At 39.1% G+C, this 13,810-nt stretch overlaps 1 protein-coding gene across 1 annotated transcript in view; it reads left to right on the top strand.

The window, feature by feature from the left end:
* The first annotated feature begins 1,654 nt into the window (after window positions 1-1,654).
* PTPN3 (protein tyrosine phosphatase non-receptor type 3) overlaps window positions 1,655-13,810 on the top strand; it is a 302,221-nt gene continuing 290,065 nt past the window's right edge. Inside the window, exon 1 of the mRNA XM_072596700.1 lies at window positions 1,655-1,808. Coding sequence (XP_072452801.1) covers window positions 1,760-1,808 — 49 coding nt within the window. The 5' untranslated portion in view covers window positions 1,655-1,759. The remainder of the gene's footprint in view (window positions 1,809-13,810) is intronic.

Below are 13,810 nucleotides of genomic sequence, written 5' to 3' on the forward strand. Positions count from 1 at the left end.
GGCCAGTGTCACACAGATAGTGGGTGTCTGAGGCCAGATTTGAACTCACAAACATGAGTCTTCATGATGTCAGGTCTGGCACTTTATGCACTGAGCAACCTAAGCTCACTTATAAAACAGAAATGGAATGAAAATATGGTGTCCTTTTTATATCTTTTTGGAGAACTATTACACTACCATAAAAAACAGAATTGCTATCATACTCATTTGAATACATGCCATATCCCTGCATTTGCTGGCAATATTTTATTTTTGTAACCAAGCACCATACCAAGCACAATGCCTAGCACGCAGTAAGCACTTAATAAGTATTTGTTGAGTAGATTAGAATCTGGGTTGCAGATAGACGATTTGATTCAGTTCTCAAAAGAAAGCTGTAACTGCCACCCATCTTTCAAACAGCATCGCATAGGTGTCAGGTCTGTTTTCCCATTGTCTTCTCTATTGAGATGCAAAGTTAGACATGGCCCCTACATAAATAAAAAGGAGGTTGAGGGGCTGCATGGTTTGTTTCCATCATGACTGGAGTTCCATGTACCTTTTATGGTTTCAGTTCCTGACTTCTCTGGCCTGGTTTTCTCATTGGCCTGCACCCATCTGGCACATCTGCTTCTCTCAATAGCCTGCCCCCCTCCATCTAGCTTGCACTTAGCTTCCTTGGTTCCCTTGGACTATACATTTCTATATAGCTCCCCCTCACTCTCCTTGATCTCCTGTTGCCACATGCTGCGAACACGAACTTGCTGCAATAACTTGACTATGGTTTTGGCTGCTGGCCATTGACTCTTTGCCTTCTACCACAGAGGGAGCTTCAACACCTTTCTTGGACTGGCCCATAGGTTTAGTGCATCCACTCAGTGGTTGGGGGTTTCTTTCCGGTGTAGAGTTCCAGTTTCAAAGATTCAGAGGTGCTGTCTAGAGTGGGAATCCTCAAACTCCTCTTGTGGCCAGTCTTTTTTTTTTTCATCCTGGTCAACCTCAGTACAATGTCCATTGGACATGAGGAAGGGAAACTTTCAAGGACTAAATAATCATAATGAATTAATTCTCTTCTGAGCCACAATAGTAGGCCTATTAACTGAGGGGTGAAGGACTGACAGGACACAGTTGAAGAGGTTAACCCAGGGGCGGGGAACCTGTGGTCTTGAGGCCATGTGTGGCCTTCTAGGTCCTTGGGTGTGGTCTTTGGACTGAGTCCAAGTTTTAAATCCTTTTATTAAGGGATTTAGGGTTAGGATTCGGTCTGAGGGCCATACTTGAGGACCCACATGTGGCCTTGAGGCCACAGGTTTCCCACCCTGAGCTAGCCTTATTAGAATTTCAATGCTAACTGTTCTTAGAGTGGAGGGGATTACATTCTTGTCAGGAGAAAACTCTTCATCAGAAAGAAATTTGCATGGGCTTGAAAAATATTTCTTCCATTGTGAAATCCTCTGGGCTTCTCGCTGTATAACAACAAATTAGGCGTTGTGTAACTACTCCTTTAAAAATTGTCCTGGGCAATGCTGTCATTAAAGGGTGGCTGTTCATTGGAAGGAATCAATTATATCTCTGACACATTAAATGCCACTCACAGACCTGTTTCACAGGTTTCCCTGGAGGAAAATAATATTACATTATAATTTGGAAGCTGATGGAGGCGAGACACCTACAGCAAGTTCAGAGGTTTGGGAGAGAGACCTTAACTTTTTCAGACTGGTTTTGGGTAGGGGGCACCCTTTAAAGGATTATATTCTTCTTCAAATCCAGTGGAGCCATCATGGTGGAACAGGAGCTGTTACTAGCATGCAGTTATCCTCCAGAAAACTGTGAGTTGTCAACCATGCTTTGTGAAACCATTTAAATAAATAATGAAAGAAAGTTAAAGATTTTAATTGTCCAAGTTAAGGTATCAAAAGTGTCGCTAAACAGGCAAAAGGGGGTGGGGGGAATGTTAACGTTTATCTTGACTTTCTGGTTTTGTGAAGGACTTCATGATTAAAGAGGTTTTTATAGTTCAAAGAACTTTCTAAATTCTAAAACCATAGGTAATGAATATGGAGTTTCCAAGACATCTTCACAAACACTGAGTGCTCTAGAGAAAATAACACTAATTTTTTTTCTTCATTTCTTAAGTCTGAGCAACAAGGTAGGTTTGTTGGATGGAAAAGCAAGTAAGAACATTTGTGGTCAAGACAATGTGGTTCTCAAAGACAGATGTCTACAAATGCCCATTTGTCTTTTCCTCCAAACACAGAACTAGTGTGAGTAGAAAGCAATATAATTTATGATCAAAAGAGTTATCTATTACTGAACTTCAGTAGAAAAAACATGTCAAACATCAAAGATTTTAACTGTCTCCTCTTGGACAGCTTCAACTCACATTTGGTGTTTTCTTTACCTGGTTTGGGAAATCAAGTCAATATCACCAGTTCCTCTGAACAAACAAATGATGGTAAAACATGAAATTGATGAATAGCAGATCTGCACAAAGAGAGAAAGAAAAAGACAGAGATAGATCCAGGCAGAGAAGGGAGAAAACCAAATGAGCAGGAGAGGAAGTGAAGGAGGGGAAGGGGGAGGGAGGGAAGGAGAGACAGAGAGAGATAGTGAGACAGAGAGGTAGTTTCTCAGCTAAGACATACCCTTTCAAAGGTCTCGTTGGTTTGTTTTGACAACCAGAACAGAGTACTTTCATGGGAAATGTACTCATAGTGCATGAATCAGGTGTTTTGGAAAATAAAAATCGAGGCCGGTCTTGTTCATGACGTCCACCCAATTTCTTTTGTAACACCCGTTAGGGTTACACTTTAAAGCAAACTTTTTAAGATATAATAATTAAAAGAAAAGTCTAGGGTAAGTGGGGGAGTGGAGGGGAGAAAGACAAGTTGAAAATTCTGTCATTTTTTCTTTTTCTCTTTCCTTTTCTTCCTTGTTATTTTCTAAAATGATTTTGTTAAAAATATTTTTTGGTACTTGGTCCACTTAATAAGCTTTTATCTTCTGGGTACTTAAGTTTACAAAAAATATTTTTCAAATGCTTTTAGTTCTTCAGGGCCCTTTCTTTTGCACAGATAAATGCTTTGAGAAAGAACAGATGTATTGACAATTTGCACATGGCTTATGCAGAACAAGGGCTAAGGGTGTTTCTGCTCCCACATTTCCAACAGTCAGTGTTGTTCTATTTTCTCCTTCTCCTCTCACAAATTGAATGGTATTCCCTGAGGCAAGGCATGCTGGAGGATTTAGAGAAGCCCAGACTCCCCATCCTTGGAGCCTTTCAGCCCCTTCTACTTAAGGTGGAAAAGCTGGCTACTAGCCAAGATTTGCTGACAGCCTAGGATGATTTGAATAATCCCATCCAGTTGTTTTTCGTAGTCTTCAATATATATAAAATAATTAGGGAGAAATTATGGGAACCTTAGTTCCTAAACTACCAATTTGATGCTTACCAAAAGGTGTTGCTAAGGCACCAGCCAGTTTTCAATGGTTCATAGGAAAATTGGCAGATAATAAAATAATAAGAATAATAGCTAATACTTTAGTGTTGGCAAAGCACTTTGTTTGATCCCCACAATGACCCTGTGAGATAGGTGTTATTATTATCTTCATTTTACAGATGTGGAAATTGAGACAGAGAAAGATTAGGTGTTTGCCCAAGGTTCCACTGCCAGTAAGTGTCTGAGGCAGAGGGATCAGATGAATCTGTCCTGACCCCAAGCTGAACACCTCCCACTATATCCATCAGCCAATCCAAACAGGAGGAGCCAATCTTCCTGAAAAAGTTCATTGTATTTGGGTTGGCAAGAACTTAAGGAAAAACTAGGAAAGGTATTAAACCTGTGGAGGGGAAGATTGAAATTATCCATTGATAAGAGTTCATTTTGTTCAGCATCAGCTAAAAACATGGGCTACATGCAGGCATGTCCTGGAGCTAGCTCGAACCTGTACAGCAGAGCTGCTTGTTAAATTTTCAGTTCAATCACTTATATGTCAGGGCAAATTCCACTAACCAGGGCTTGTTTTCTTCTTTTGCTGATTGTCTATACTTAGAGGGATGGAGAAAATGTTAATAATTCCAGTTAAACTTAAAAGTATGTCCCGTGTACTTTTTCCTCCCTGGAGAGCCTGTTGTTAAATATTGTTAGCATACTTCACACAGTCTCTTCATAGAGAGTTGGCACTCACCCTGAGAAGACAGATAGAAGTACCTACTAGATGAACGCTTCACTATGCATCCCAGAGAAAAGGAGCAGTATGATGGTGATGCCTTGATAGATACTGATGGAAATGAGAATGGTGATTAAGCCCTGATCGACCTATTACTTTAGTACTTGTCATAAGTGTGGGCACACAGATGCCAACCTAGAAGTTGTTGGGGTTTTGGTTTTTTGTTTATTTTTTGGTTTTGTTCTGTTTTGGTCCAGGACAGTTACAGATGCCAGAAATCTGATGAATTTGCAGCTCAGTATTAATTAATAACAGTGGTACGCAGTGCTTACAAATTGGAGGGTTGGGGGGTTTTTTTACTCAGAAGTGGACTGTCATCTAAAAATTTCAAGACTATGTGAAAAAATCCATTTTCAGGTGGGAAGACAATGCAAATGTTCTTCTATCTGTTTTCTGAGGCAGCAAAGCCTTCCCAGTTTCCTAGAGAGATAGTCAGGGAAAGGAGAATACTGTACAATGCTCATTGTCCTTACATCAAATACAGACACTGCCCTCTCTTGGAGAAGGAACAAATCAATCAACAAACATTTATTGATTTCAATTTGCCAGGCCCTGGTACTGGGGGTACCCAAAAAGCAAGAAAAAATTCTACTAGATATGATACAACTATGAGAGTAGGAATATTCCCCTTGCAATAGCAGTAATAACAGCTAGCATTTAGACAGCCCTTTAATGTTTGCAGGGCACTTTACAATGATCTCATTTTATTCCCACAACAACCCTGAAAGGCAGGCACTATTATTATCCCCATTTTACAGATGAGGAAAGAGACAAACAGAAGTGACTGACCCAGGGTCACACAGCTTATAAATATCTGATAGTACATTTGAACTCTGGTTTTTCTGATTAGTACAGGACTCTATCCTATACACCACCTAGCTGCCTCAGAACATGGTCATGTCACCAGAATTATGAACAGGTCATTAGGTAGTCTCTGATTCAGATATTAGAACAAACTGTACTACGAGTGGATCCAATAGCAAAGCTTCCTATTCCTGAGTCTGTGAATTATTTTTCTTTTTTTTTTTTTTAACATAGTTTGAAAATTGTATTTCAGTATAATTGATTTAGGGGCAAGTACATGGCTCAAAGGATTGAATGTCAGATCTGGAGTCATGAAAACTCATCTTCCTGACTTTAAATTTGACCTCAGACACATATTAGCTATGTGATCCTGGGCAAGTCACTTCACTTTGCCTCAGTTTCCTCATCTGTAAAATGAGCTGAAGATGGAAATGGCAAAACAGTATCTTTGCCAAGAAAACCCCAAATGGGGTCACAAAGAGTGGGACATGATTGAAAATTGACTAACAACGACAATAATCTATTTCCTTCATAAACCAATGTATTTTATTTTACACAATTAAAAACATTATTGGGGCAAAAATCCATAGGTTTCACAAGACTACTAAAGGAGTCCACAACACAAAAGAAATTCAGAACCCCTTACCTATAGTAATGGTCTATTTGTTGTTATTCTTGGGACATACTGTTGCCTTAGGAGAAATCTGAACTCTACCTCTCTTATGCTGCAAGAGTGGTCGGTGCTGGCCAAGAGAGACAATGACTGGTCCTAGAGAACCTCAGAGAACTCGCACTGGGCATGCTGCATGAGTTAAAAATGGAAAACACATCTATTGGACTACAGGAATACTTGAGTACTACTTCTAGCTTAACGAAACTATCAGAGATGATGTCAAGTTACTAGCCATGACCCAAAAAGCTGATGAAATCATTTCCAGCTTACATACTGAGTTTAGGGAAAGGTATTGCAAGGGAGTGGAGATTAAAGTGCAATGACTTTATAGCCCAAGAACTATGCTAGCTTTACACAAGTACTGAGTGTGGGCACTATAGTTGCCCCAAAAGTAAGATGAGCTCCCCAGTTACTCCAAGTAGATAAAACTGATGAGGGAAGAAGAAAACTAAGTAGCTAGAAGAAGTCTTTTCCTGATTCCCTTTAATGTCAGTGACTGCTGTCTAATTGATTCTGTTTGTAATTGTCCGGATGTCTCCTCCATTAATCTGTGAGCTTCTTGATTTTTTTGCTGGGGTTTTTCTTTAGCTAGATGGCTCAGTGGATAGAGTGCCAGGTTTGGAGTCAGGAAGACTCTTTTTTTCTGAATTCCAACCCAGGACACTTAACCCTGTTTGCCTTAGTTTTCTCATCTATAAAATGAGCTGGAGAAGGAAATGGCAAACCACTCTAGTATCTTTGCCCCAAAGGGGTCACAATGAGTCGGAAATGACTGAAAACTGACTAAACAACGAAAATTTCTCCAATACTTAGTATAGTGCCAGGAACAAAGTGGGTGGTTCTTGAATTGAATTAGCTTGGAAAAGAGAATTTAAGAATATAAGAAACAGAAGTTAGTCCTACCAGCTCCCTCAAACCCTGCCTCCATCTTCACTCCACATCACCAGACTTGGTACTGATGACCCCAGTGTGAGGAAAATCTGACCAAACAATTCCATACCATTCAATTTAATAAACATGTATTGAGCAGCCTTCTTCATGCCAAGAAGCTGAGGTTGGTAAGGCAAAACTGAAACAATGCCTGCCTTATCCTCCTTGAGGGGTCTGCATTCATTGTATTGAGAAAATGCTGCGTACATATCATCTCCTGTGGGCCATCTCTAGTCCTCCTGATCTGTATCTGGCCACGGGCCCCAGATGGCTCAGGAGGAGAAAGTGAGGTTGGTGACTTTGCCCAGTTCTGCCTCACTTAAATTCAATTAGCTTGTAGGTCATGGCATCTCCTTCCTGATGTCATGGTCCTCTTCAAGAACAACAGCTTCTCTCATTCTACATTGTATGTGGAAATGCTGTTGTGTGGGTTTCTTTTTAATTTGGTCTTTGTTATGTTCACAATAAAAAAGAAAAACACAATATTTATGCAGAAAAACTAAATATAAGGTAATACTACCAAGGGAAGAGGCAGCTGGATGACCCAGTAGATAGAGGGCTGGGCCTGCAGCCAGCCTCAGACATGTACTAGCAGTATGACCCTGGGAAAATCACTCTTTGCATAGGAGGCAGCTCGGTGGTTCAGTGAATAGAGCCCTGGGCCTGGAGTCAAGAACACATGAATTCAAATCTGGTCTTAGACACCTACTATTTGTGTGATCCTGGGCAAGTCACTTAACCTGTTTGTCTTAACCCACTGAAGAAAGAAATGACAAACCATTCCATTATCTTTGTGGAGAAAACCCCTTGGACAGTATTGGTGTGCTATGGTCCAAGTCAGACATGACTGAACAACAACGAGAAAGACCTAACCCTAACAACTGGGGTCGCCAAGGAAGGCTTTGGAGAAGAGGTGGCATAAGAGTAAAACTGAAGGAAAATAAGGATTCTGGGAATTGCAGTAAGGAGAGAGGGGTCAGGTGAAGTTGCCCTTCTCCAAGTTCTCCCTGGGGAACACAATTCAGTTTGAGAAAATGAGGAGAAAATTCCTCAGCACTGGTTACATGCAAAAGTAAGTTCCAGACTTTCTTCCTACTCCACTCTTTCTAGACTCAGGTCATTAGTTCAGTGTCTTCCTCCAAGAAACTAAACTAAGGGGACATATTCCGGTCAGAGAACCCCATGGAGCACCTCTTCCCTCCCTCTCCCTCTCCCTCTCCCTCTCCTTCTCTCTTTCCCTCCCTTCCTCTCTCTCTCTCTCTCTCTCTCTCTCTCTCTCTCTCTCTCTCTCTCCAGCCACCCCCCCCTTGTATGCTCAGTTCTACTTCAGTAATTTCTCCAAAGAAACCTCCTTTCAAAGACTTTAGCTTAAGTGGAACCAACTATTGAAGCTGAAACTTCAATTCAATACAGATGCTTGTTAAGCATGTGCTGGGTGCAAAGCACTGTTTTAAAAGACTCACATTTGGGCATTTTCTTACCAGCTCTGAAATCAGTGATTTAAAGTAAAAGTTACCCTATCCAGCAGCAAATTCATTGAAAATTGCTTTTGAATGAAAACTTTACTAAGTGAACCTATTTTGAAGAAAAATGCATTTAAGAAAAGCGAAAATAGACTAATAGCTGTGATCCCAAATAAATTGGTTTATTTTGTCAATCTTATTTGAACCCAGTGCTGAATGCTGTAATCATGCCATGTAAGGATCTGTTTAAGGAATTAGCCTGGGAAAATGAAGATGAGAGGAATGAGGAGAGAGACATGATAGTGTTTGAAAGAATTCCCATTTGTGAGAAGGAAGATAGTGACTTTGCTTGACTCTAGGCCAGGGGTTTTGACTGGAAAGTCAGTGAACTTTTTTTTTTTAATAACTAGGCAGCTATGTGACACAGTGGATAGAATGCTAGGCCTGGAGTCAAGAAGGCTCATCTTCCTGGAGTTCAAATCTGACCACAGATACTTACTAGCAGTGTGACCCTGGGCAAGACGTTTAACCCTGTTTGCCTGTTTTTCATCTGTGAAATGAATGAAAACCATTTTGATAGCCATATTTCAATACAAGTGGTTTCCTTTGTAATCTTAGATATTTCATTTTGTACATTTCAACATGTTATTCTAGGAAGGGGTCCATAGGTTTTTTTAGATTGTCAAAACAGTCCATGACATAAAAACAGGCTAAAAATCCCTGCCTTAGAAAGCAGAAGTTATTGGGAGATAGATTCTGAGTCATCATGGTTTGGGGGTTTTTTTTGTTTTTTGTTTTTTTAAAAAACAACTTCCAAATAGAGCTGCCTAAAACTGCAGTGGACTAGTGAGTTCCCCGTTGCTGAAAGTGTTTAAGCACAGAACTGTTGAGATCTTGCCAGTGAGTTTGTAGAAAGGATTCAGATTGGAAGACCCCTAAGGTCCCTTCCAACTCAGTGATAACTCTGTAGCATATATTCAGTTCCCTTATCAGTGCAATAGAAAGAGCATTAGATGGGGCATCATAAAACTTTGTTTCCCATCTTTGCTTGGCTGCTTATTAGCTACATGACCCTGGGCAAGTCACTTGAGTTCTCTGGATCTCCTTTGCTTCACCTGTAAAATGATGGGATTGGATTAGAGCCAAGCACTCTTAACATAGTATTTTATATATTTTGAGAACTATGTTTCAATAGAAGTGGTCTTTTTGTTATCTTTTATTTTGTACATTTAAAAACATTATTCTGAAGAGGGGTCTATAGGTTTGGCAGATTGACAAAAAGAATGACACAAAAAATTAAGAACCCCTGAATTAAATGATTTCCATTTTCCCTTCCAGTTCTATATCCAATGAGAATTCTTTCTTGCTGAGACAGCACCTTCTGGTTCTTATTGGCCGAAATATTTCACCTTTAAATCACATTGAAATGATGGATGAAGACCATCATAATAGCACTCAGTCAATACATAGTTATGAAGCGCTTACTGCGTGTCAGGCACTGATCCTTCTCACAGTTGGTAAGGGAACTACTCAGACGGAGGACGTAATTGCCATCTGGAGCGCAGGGAAGAAAATGGCATGATTTTAGGGACTTGAGGAATTCTCTCACCTGCCTCCCACCTAACTCCCTCGTATAGTCTGAAGATTTTTACTTCATTTTGTCTTCCTGTCTGACATAATAATAAGTGCTTCATTCCTCCTAAGTTAATAAGCTTCCTTTTAGAATAAAACTACCTCCAAAGTCTAACAGATTCAATGGGTTGTCACTTATCACCACTTCAGTATTTATTTTTTTCCTCCTGACACTAATCTTAGAGGAATACTTTAAGGAAATTATGATTTGGAGAAACACAAGTTTGGGTTTTTTAAAACTTGAAGTGAGGCAGGAGACAATTCTCTTATCAACTAATTTTCAAGGCAAATGCCGTGTGTCCAGTAGGATGAACTCTGGCCTTGCAATGAAAAGCCTTGGATTTATATTCTATTTCTGCCACTGACTACCATTTCTTATCTGTTCTTTATATGTTGGAATGCTGAAACATGTTTGTTGATGTTTGTTAGGTGGTAACAAAAAAAGGAAAATATAAAAATAAGTCATTCAGTTAAAAAAAAAGAGTCAGTGGACCTGGATTTAAATACCACTTCTGATGCTCCCTCGCTTAAATAAGTCATTTAACCGTGCCTCAGTTTCTTGATCTTCAAATAATAAGACTGGATGAAAGGCCCTTTAGCTCCATATCTGTGACATTATAATCTTATGTTGCCAAACCAAGCACTGAGATATGGGATAACACAGCTCCAAGCAGATGGATGCGGTGATGACAATGAGAGGCAGTTTGGAGGAGGGGGTAGAGAACCAGGAAGAATAAGGAATAATTAGAAATCAGGAAGATTTGGGTTCAAGACTAGACATTGATATTACACAAAACAGACTTTTAACCAGAAGACTTTTGGGGGTGTCCTGGAATTAACATATAACTGTGTAACCATGGCCAGGTAATATTTGATCTCTCTGAGCCTTTCCTCATCCATAACACAGAGGTAACAAGAGCTGTACTAGACACCCCAACAAGGTTACTGTAAGGAAAATTCTTTGTAAATCAGAAACTGCTGAATAAAGTATGAAACTTATCCTTATAATATCATAGAGAAGAATCATGATAAAGTGCTACATGGTAAGGAATTGTTCAAACATAGCTAAAAGGGATGTCAGAGGAGGAAATGGCATTTCGGAGCTTAGGTCCCAAGGTCTTTATGATCCATCATGTGGCAGTCAGATAGGGTTAAAAAGTGAAAAGGGCTTCTGTGAGTATAAATAGTATAGTATGAATTATTTTATAGTCACTATTTTTTTCATTTTCTCAAATTCCATTGAAGTAAATTTGTAAGTCAAAAAGTTACTGTCACATTCTTAGAATTCTATGAAATTGTTCACTTGACCTAGACTTTCAATTTAGGAAACCATGATATTGTAGTTACTCAAATTTGCCACTAGATGGCAAAAGGGACCTGTCACTTCCACTTACAGTCTCTCCATCATAGAATTATTGACCAGAAGACATTCTTGCCCAGTTTGCTCTTTCCTGGTAGGCCAGCGATGTTAGATCCTAGAGATCGGTTGGACCAACTCCTCCATTTTACAGAGCCTCAGGTAGGTCAAACGATTTGTCCAAGGTTACCCAGAAAGTTATCAACTAATTAAGGACAAATGGGTTGGGTTTTGTTTGTATCCCAAAACCATTTTGATTTAAAGAAGACCTTAAATACATCACATAGCAATAAAGCTAAAAGCAAACCACCAAAGCGTCTGGTCCTTCAAGCATCACTGGGCAGCTTTTTCTAGCATGTTCCTATATGACTGTTTTGATACAATAGGTCTGGGCATCATCCAGAAGCAGAGAATTACTAAGAGTGGTCAAACAACACTGGGATTTCATCTGAAATAAATACAATATCCTGCTGCCTCTTCAAAATGAAACTTCTCATTGGCCAGAGGGAGGCACCAAAGGAGTCTGTCTGCTCTGCCACCAAAGGCTCTGGTGGTTGTACAGTGAGATGTCGATCACCTTAACCTGCTTTCTCTTCTGAACCCCACCAGAGGCAGTTAGGAAGGGAATGTTCTCTACAATGAACAGAGAGCTCCCAGCAGCCACTGGAATCCAGAGTCTGGACAGATCCGGGCTGAGATGCTGCTGGAGCATGAGACTTTGCATTGCATCACTAACTAGGCTTTACTTCTTCTCAGATCAGGGGCCACACATCTGGATAGCATGGCTCTCTTCAGTTTATCACATGAATGAAGTGCAGCAAGTCCAAGTTCAATAGTGGACCCTAAATTATACATTATACAAGTTGTGAGATTTTTTAAAAATTATTTTATTTTTAATTTATGGAAGAAGACAAGCATTTCCATAACAGGGTAGAATAAAAAAAAAGATGATTGCACATAAAACCGCAGATCTACTGTGTATAACTTGCTATTCATTTTAAATATACAACAAAATTAATATTTTTTCCTTTTTTTCTTCCCTCTCCCACTCTGCCCTAGAAATGGACACTATTAGATACAAATGTGTGTGTCTATATGTATACATACACACATACATATGTATACATATATACACAAATACACACCTATGTATCTACCTACCCAAATTAACTATAAAGTTGTGAGATTTTTAAAACTTGATGAGGGACAGAGGAGCCTAGGTCTCCAGACCTCCATGCTCAGGGCTCAAACTAGGTAGGCTAAGATTTCAACCTGTCTGTTTCGGTGATGCTGAAAGGAGAATTACTAGAGATATATTATAACTTATTAATCAAATAACTTTATTAATAGTTGACATTATTAGTAATATTTACTAGGAATAATCTTCCTAAAGCAATATTTTTAAAAATTCAGACACTTCACAACTGTAAAACTTTTTGGCATTGAATTTCTTAATTTTAAAAATATTTTGTTTTTTTCAGTTACATGTAAAAATATTTTTTAACATTTTTTTTATTTTGAATTTAAAATTCTCTCTTTCCCTTTGTCCCCCCTGCAGGTGGCAAATAGTTTGATATAGGACAAGCAAAACCTATTTCCATATTAGTCATGTTGTAAAAGAAAACACAGACTAAAAAAAAACCCACAAAAAATATAATCTGCATTCGGACTCCAGAGTTGGAGGTAATCTATCTGGAGATAAAGAGCATTTTTCATCACCAGTTCTTCAGAGCTGTCTTAGATCTTCGTATTGCAGAGAACAGCTAAGTCACTCATAGATATCACACAAAATTGCTGTTGCTAGGGTACCGTGTTCTTCTTCTGCTCATTTCACTTTGCATCAGTTCATGTAAGTCTTTCCAGGTTTTTCTGAAAGCATCCTACTTATCATTTCTTAGAGCATGATATTATTCCATCATAGCCATACCACAACTTGTTCAGCCATTCCCCAATTGATAGGCATCTCCTCAGTTTAAAAAAAAAGTTGCTGTCATGAAAAGAGCTGCTATAAATACAGTGGCATATAGAGTTCCTTTTTCATCTTTTTAACAATCTCTTTGGGACACAGAGTATGCCCTGGCATTGAGTTTCTAACAACTTACAAGCACTTTTCTTTAGGCATATATAAGGAGTAGGAATAGAAGCTAGACTTGTGATTTCATTGGTATAAGGAATCCCTAGGTGAGGAAATTCTCTCTAACAATACAAATGGGTACTTTCTCTTTAACCTGTAGTCTCACTGAACCACTGACAGGTTAAGTGACTTGCCCAGGGTTGTACATCAAATACGTGTCAGCGGTAGAATTTGGAACCTGGCCTCCCTGGCTTCAATATCTACTCTCTCCACACCAGAATTACGCATCTTTGAATATTTAAATTACAGTTAATTTAATTTAAATTATTTTTAAATTTAAAAATTTATATCAGCTAGCTTCATTGGTCAGGTGTGTTCATTCATAGGGCTCAAAGTTAAAAACCATCTTGGAAATCATCATTTAATAGATTTCAAAGATTTTTATAGATTAAAAAACTGAAGTCCCCCTTTTTCCTCTTTTAAAAAATATTCTTTGTTATAGAGGATGGCTGTTTGAGAGGGATGAGAGAGAGAGATGCAGGGGAAAATCTAGGCAACGTACAAACAAAAATATTTATAAAGTTTATTTTAAAAAAAAAAACAGCAACAACACTGAGGCCCAGAAAGAAAAAGTGACCTGCCCCAAACCACCCAGCCAAATAATGGCT

Source organism: Notamacropus eugenii, chromosome 3 (genome assembly GCF_028372415.1).
Source record: "Notamacropus eugenii isolate mMacEug1 chromosome 3, mMacEug1.pri_v2, whole genome shotgun sequence".
NCBI lineage: Eukaryota > Metazoa > Chordata > Mammalia > Diprotodontia > Macropodidae > Notamacropus > Notamacropus eugenii.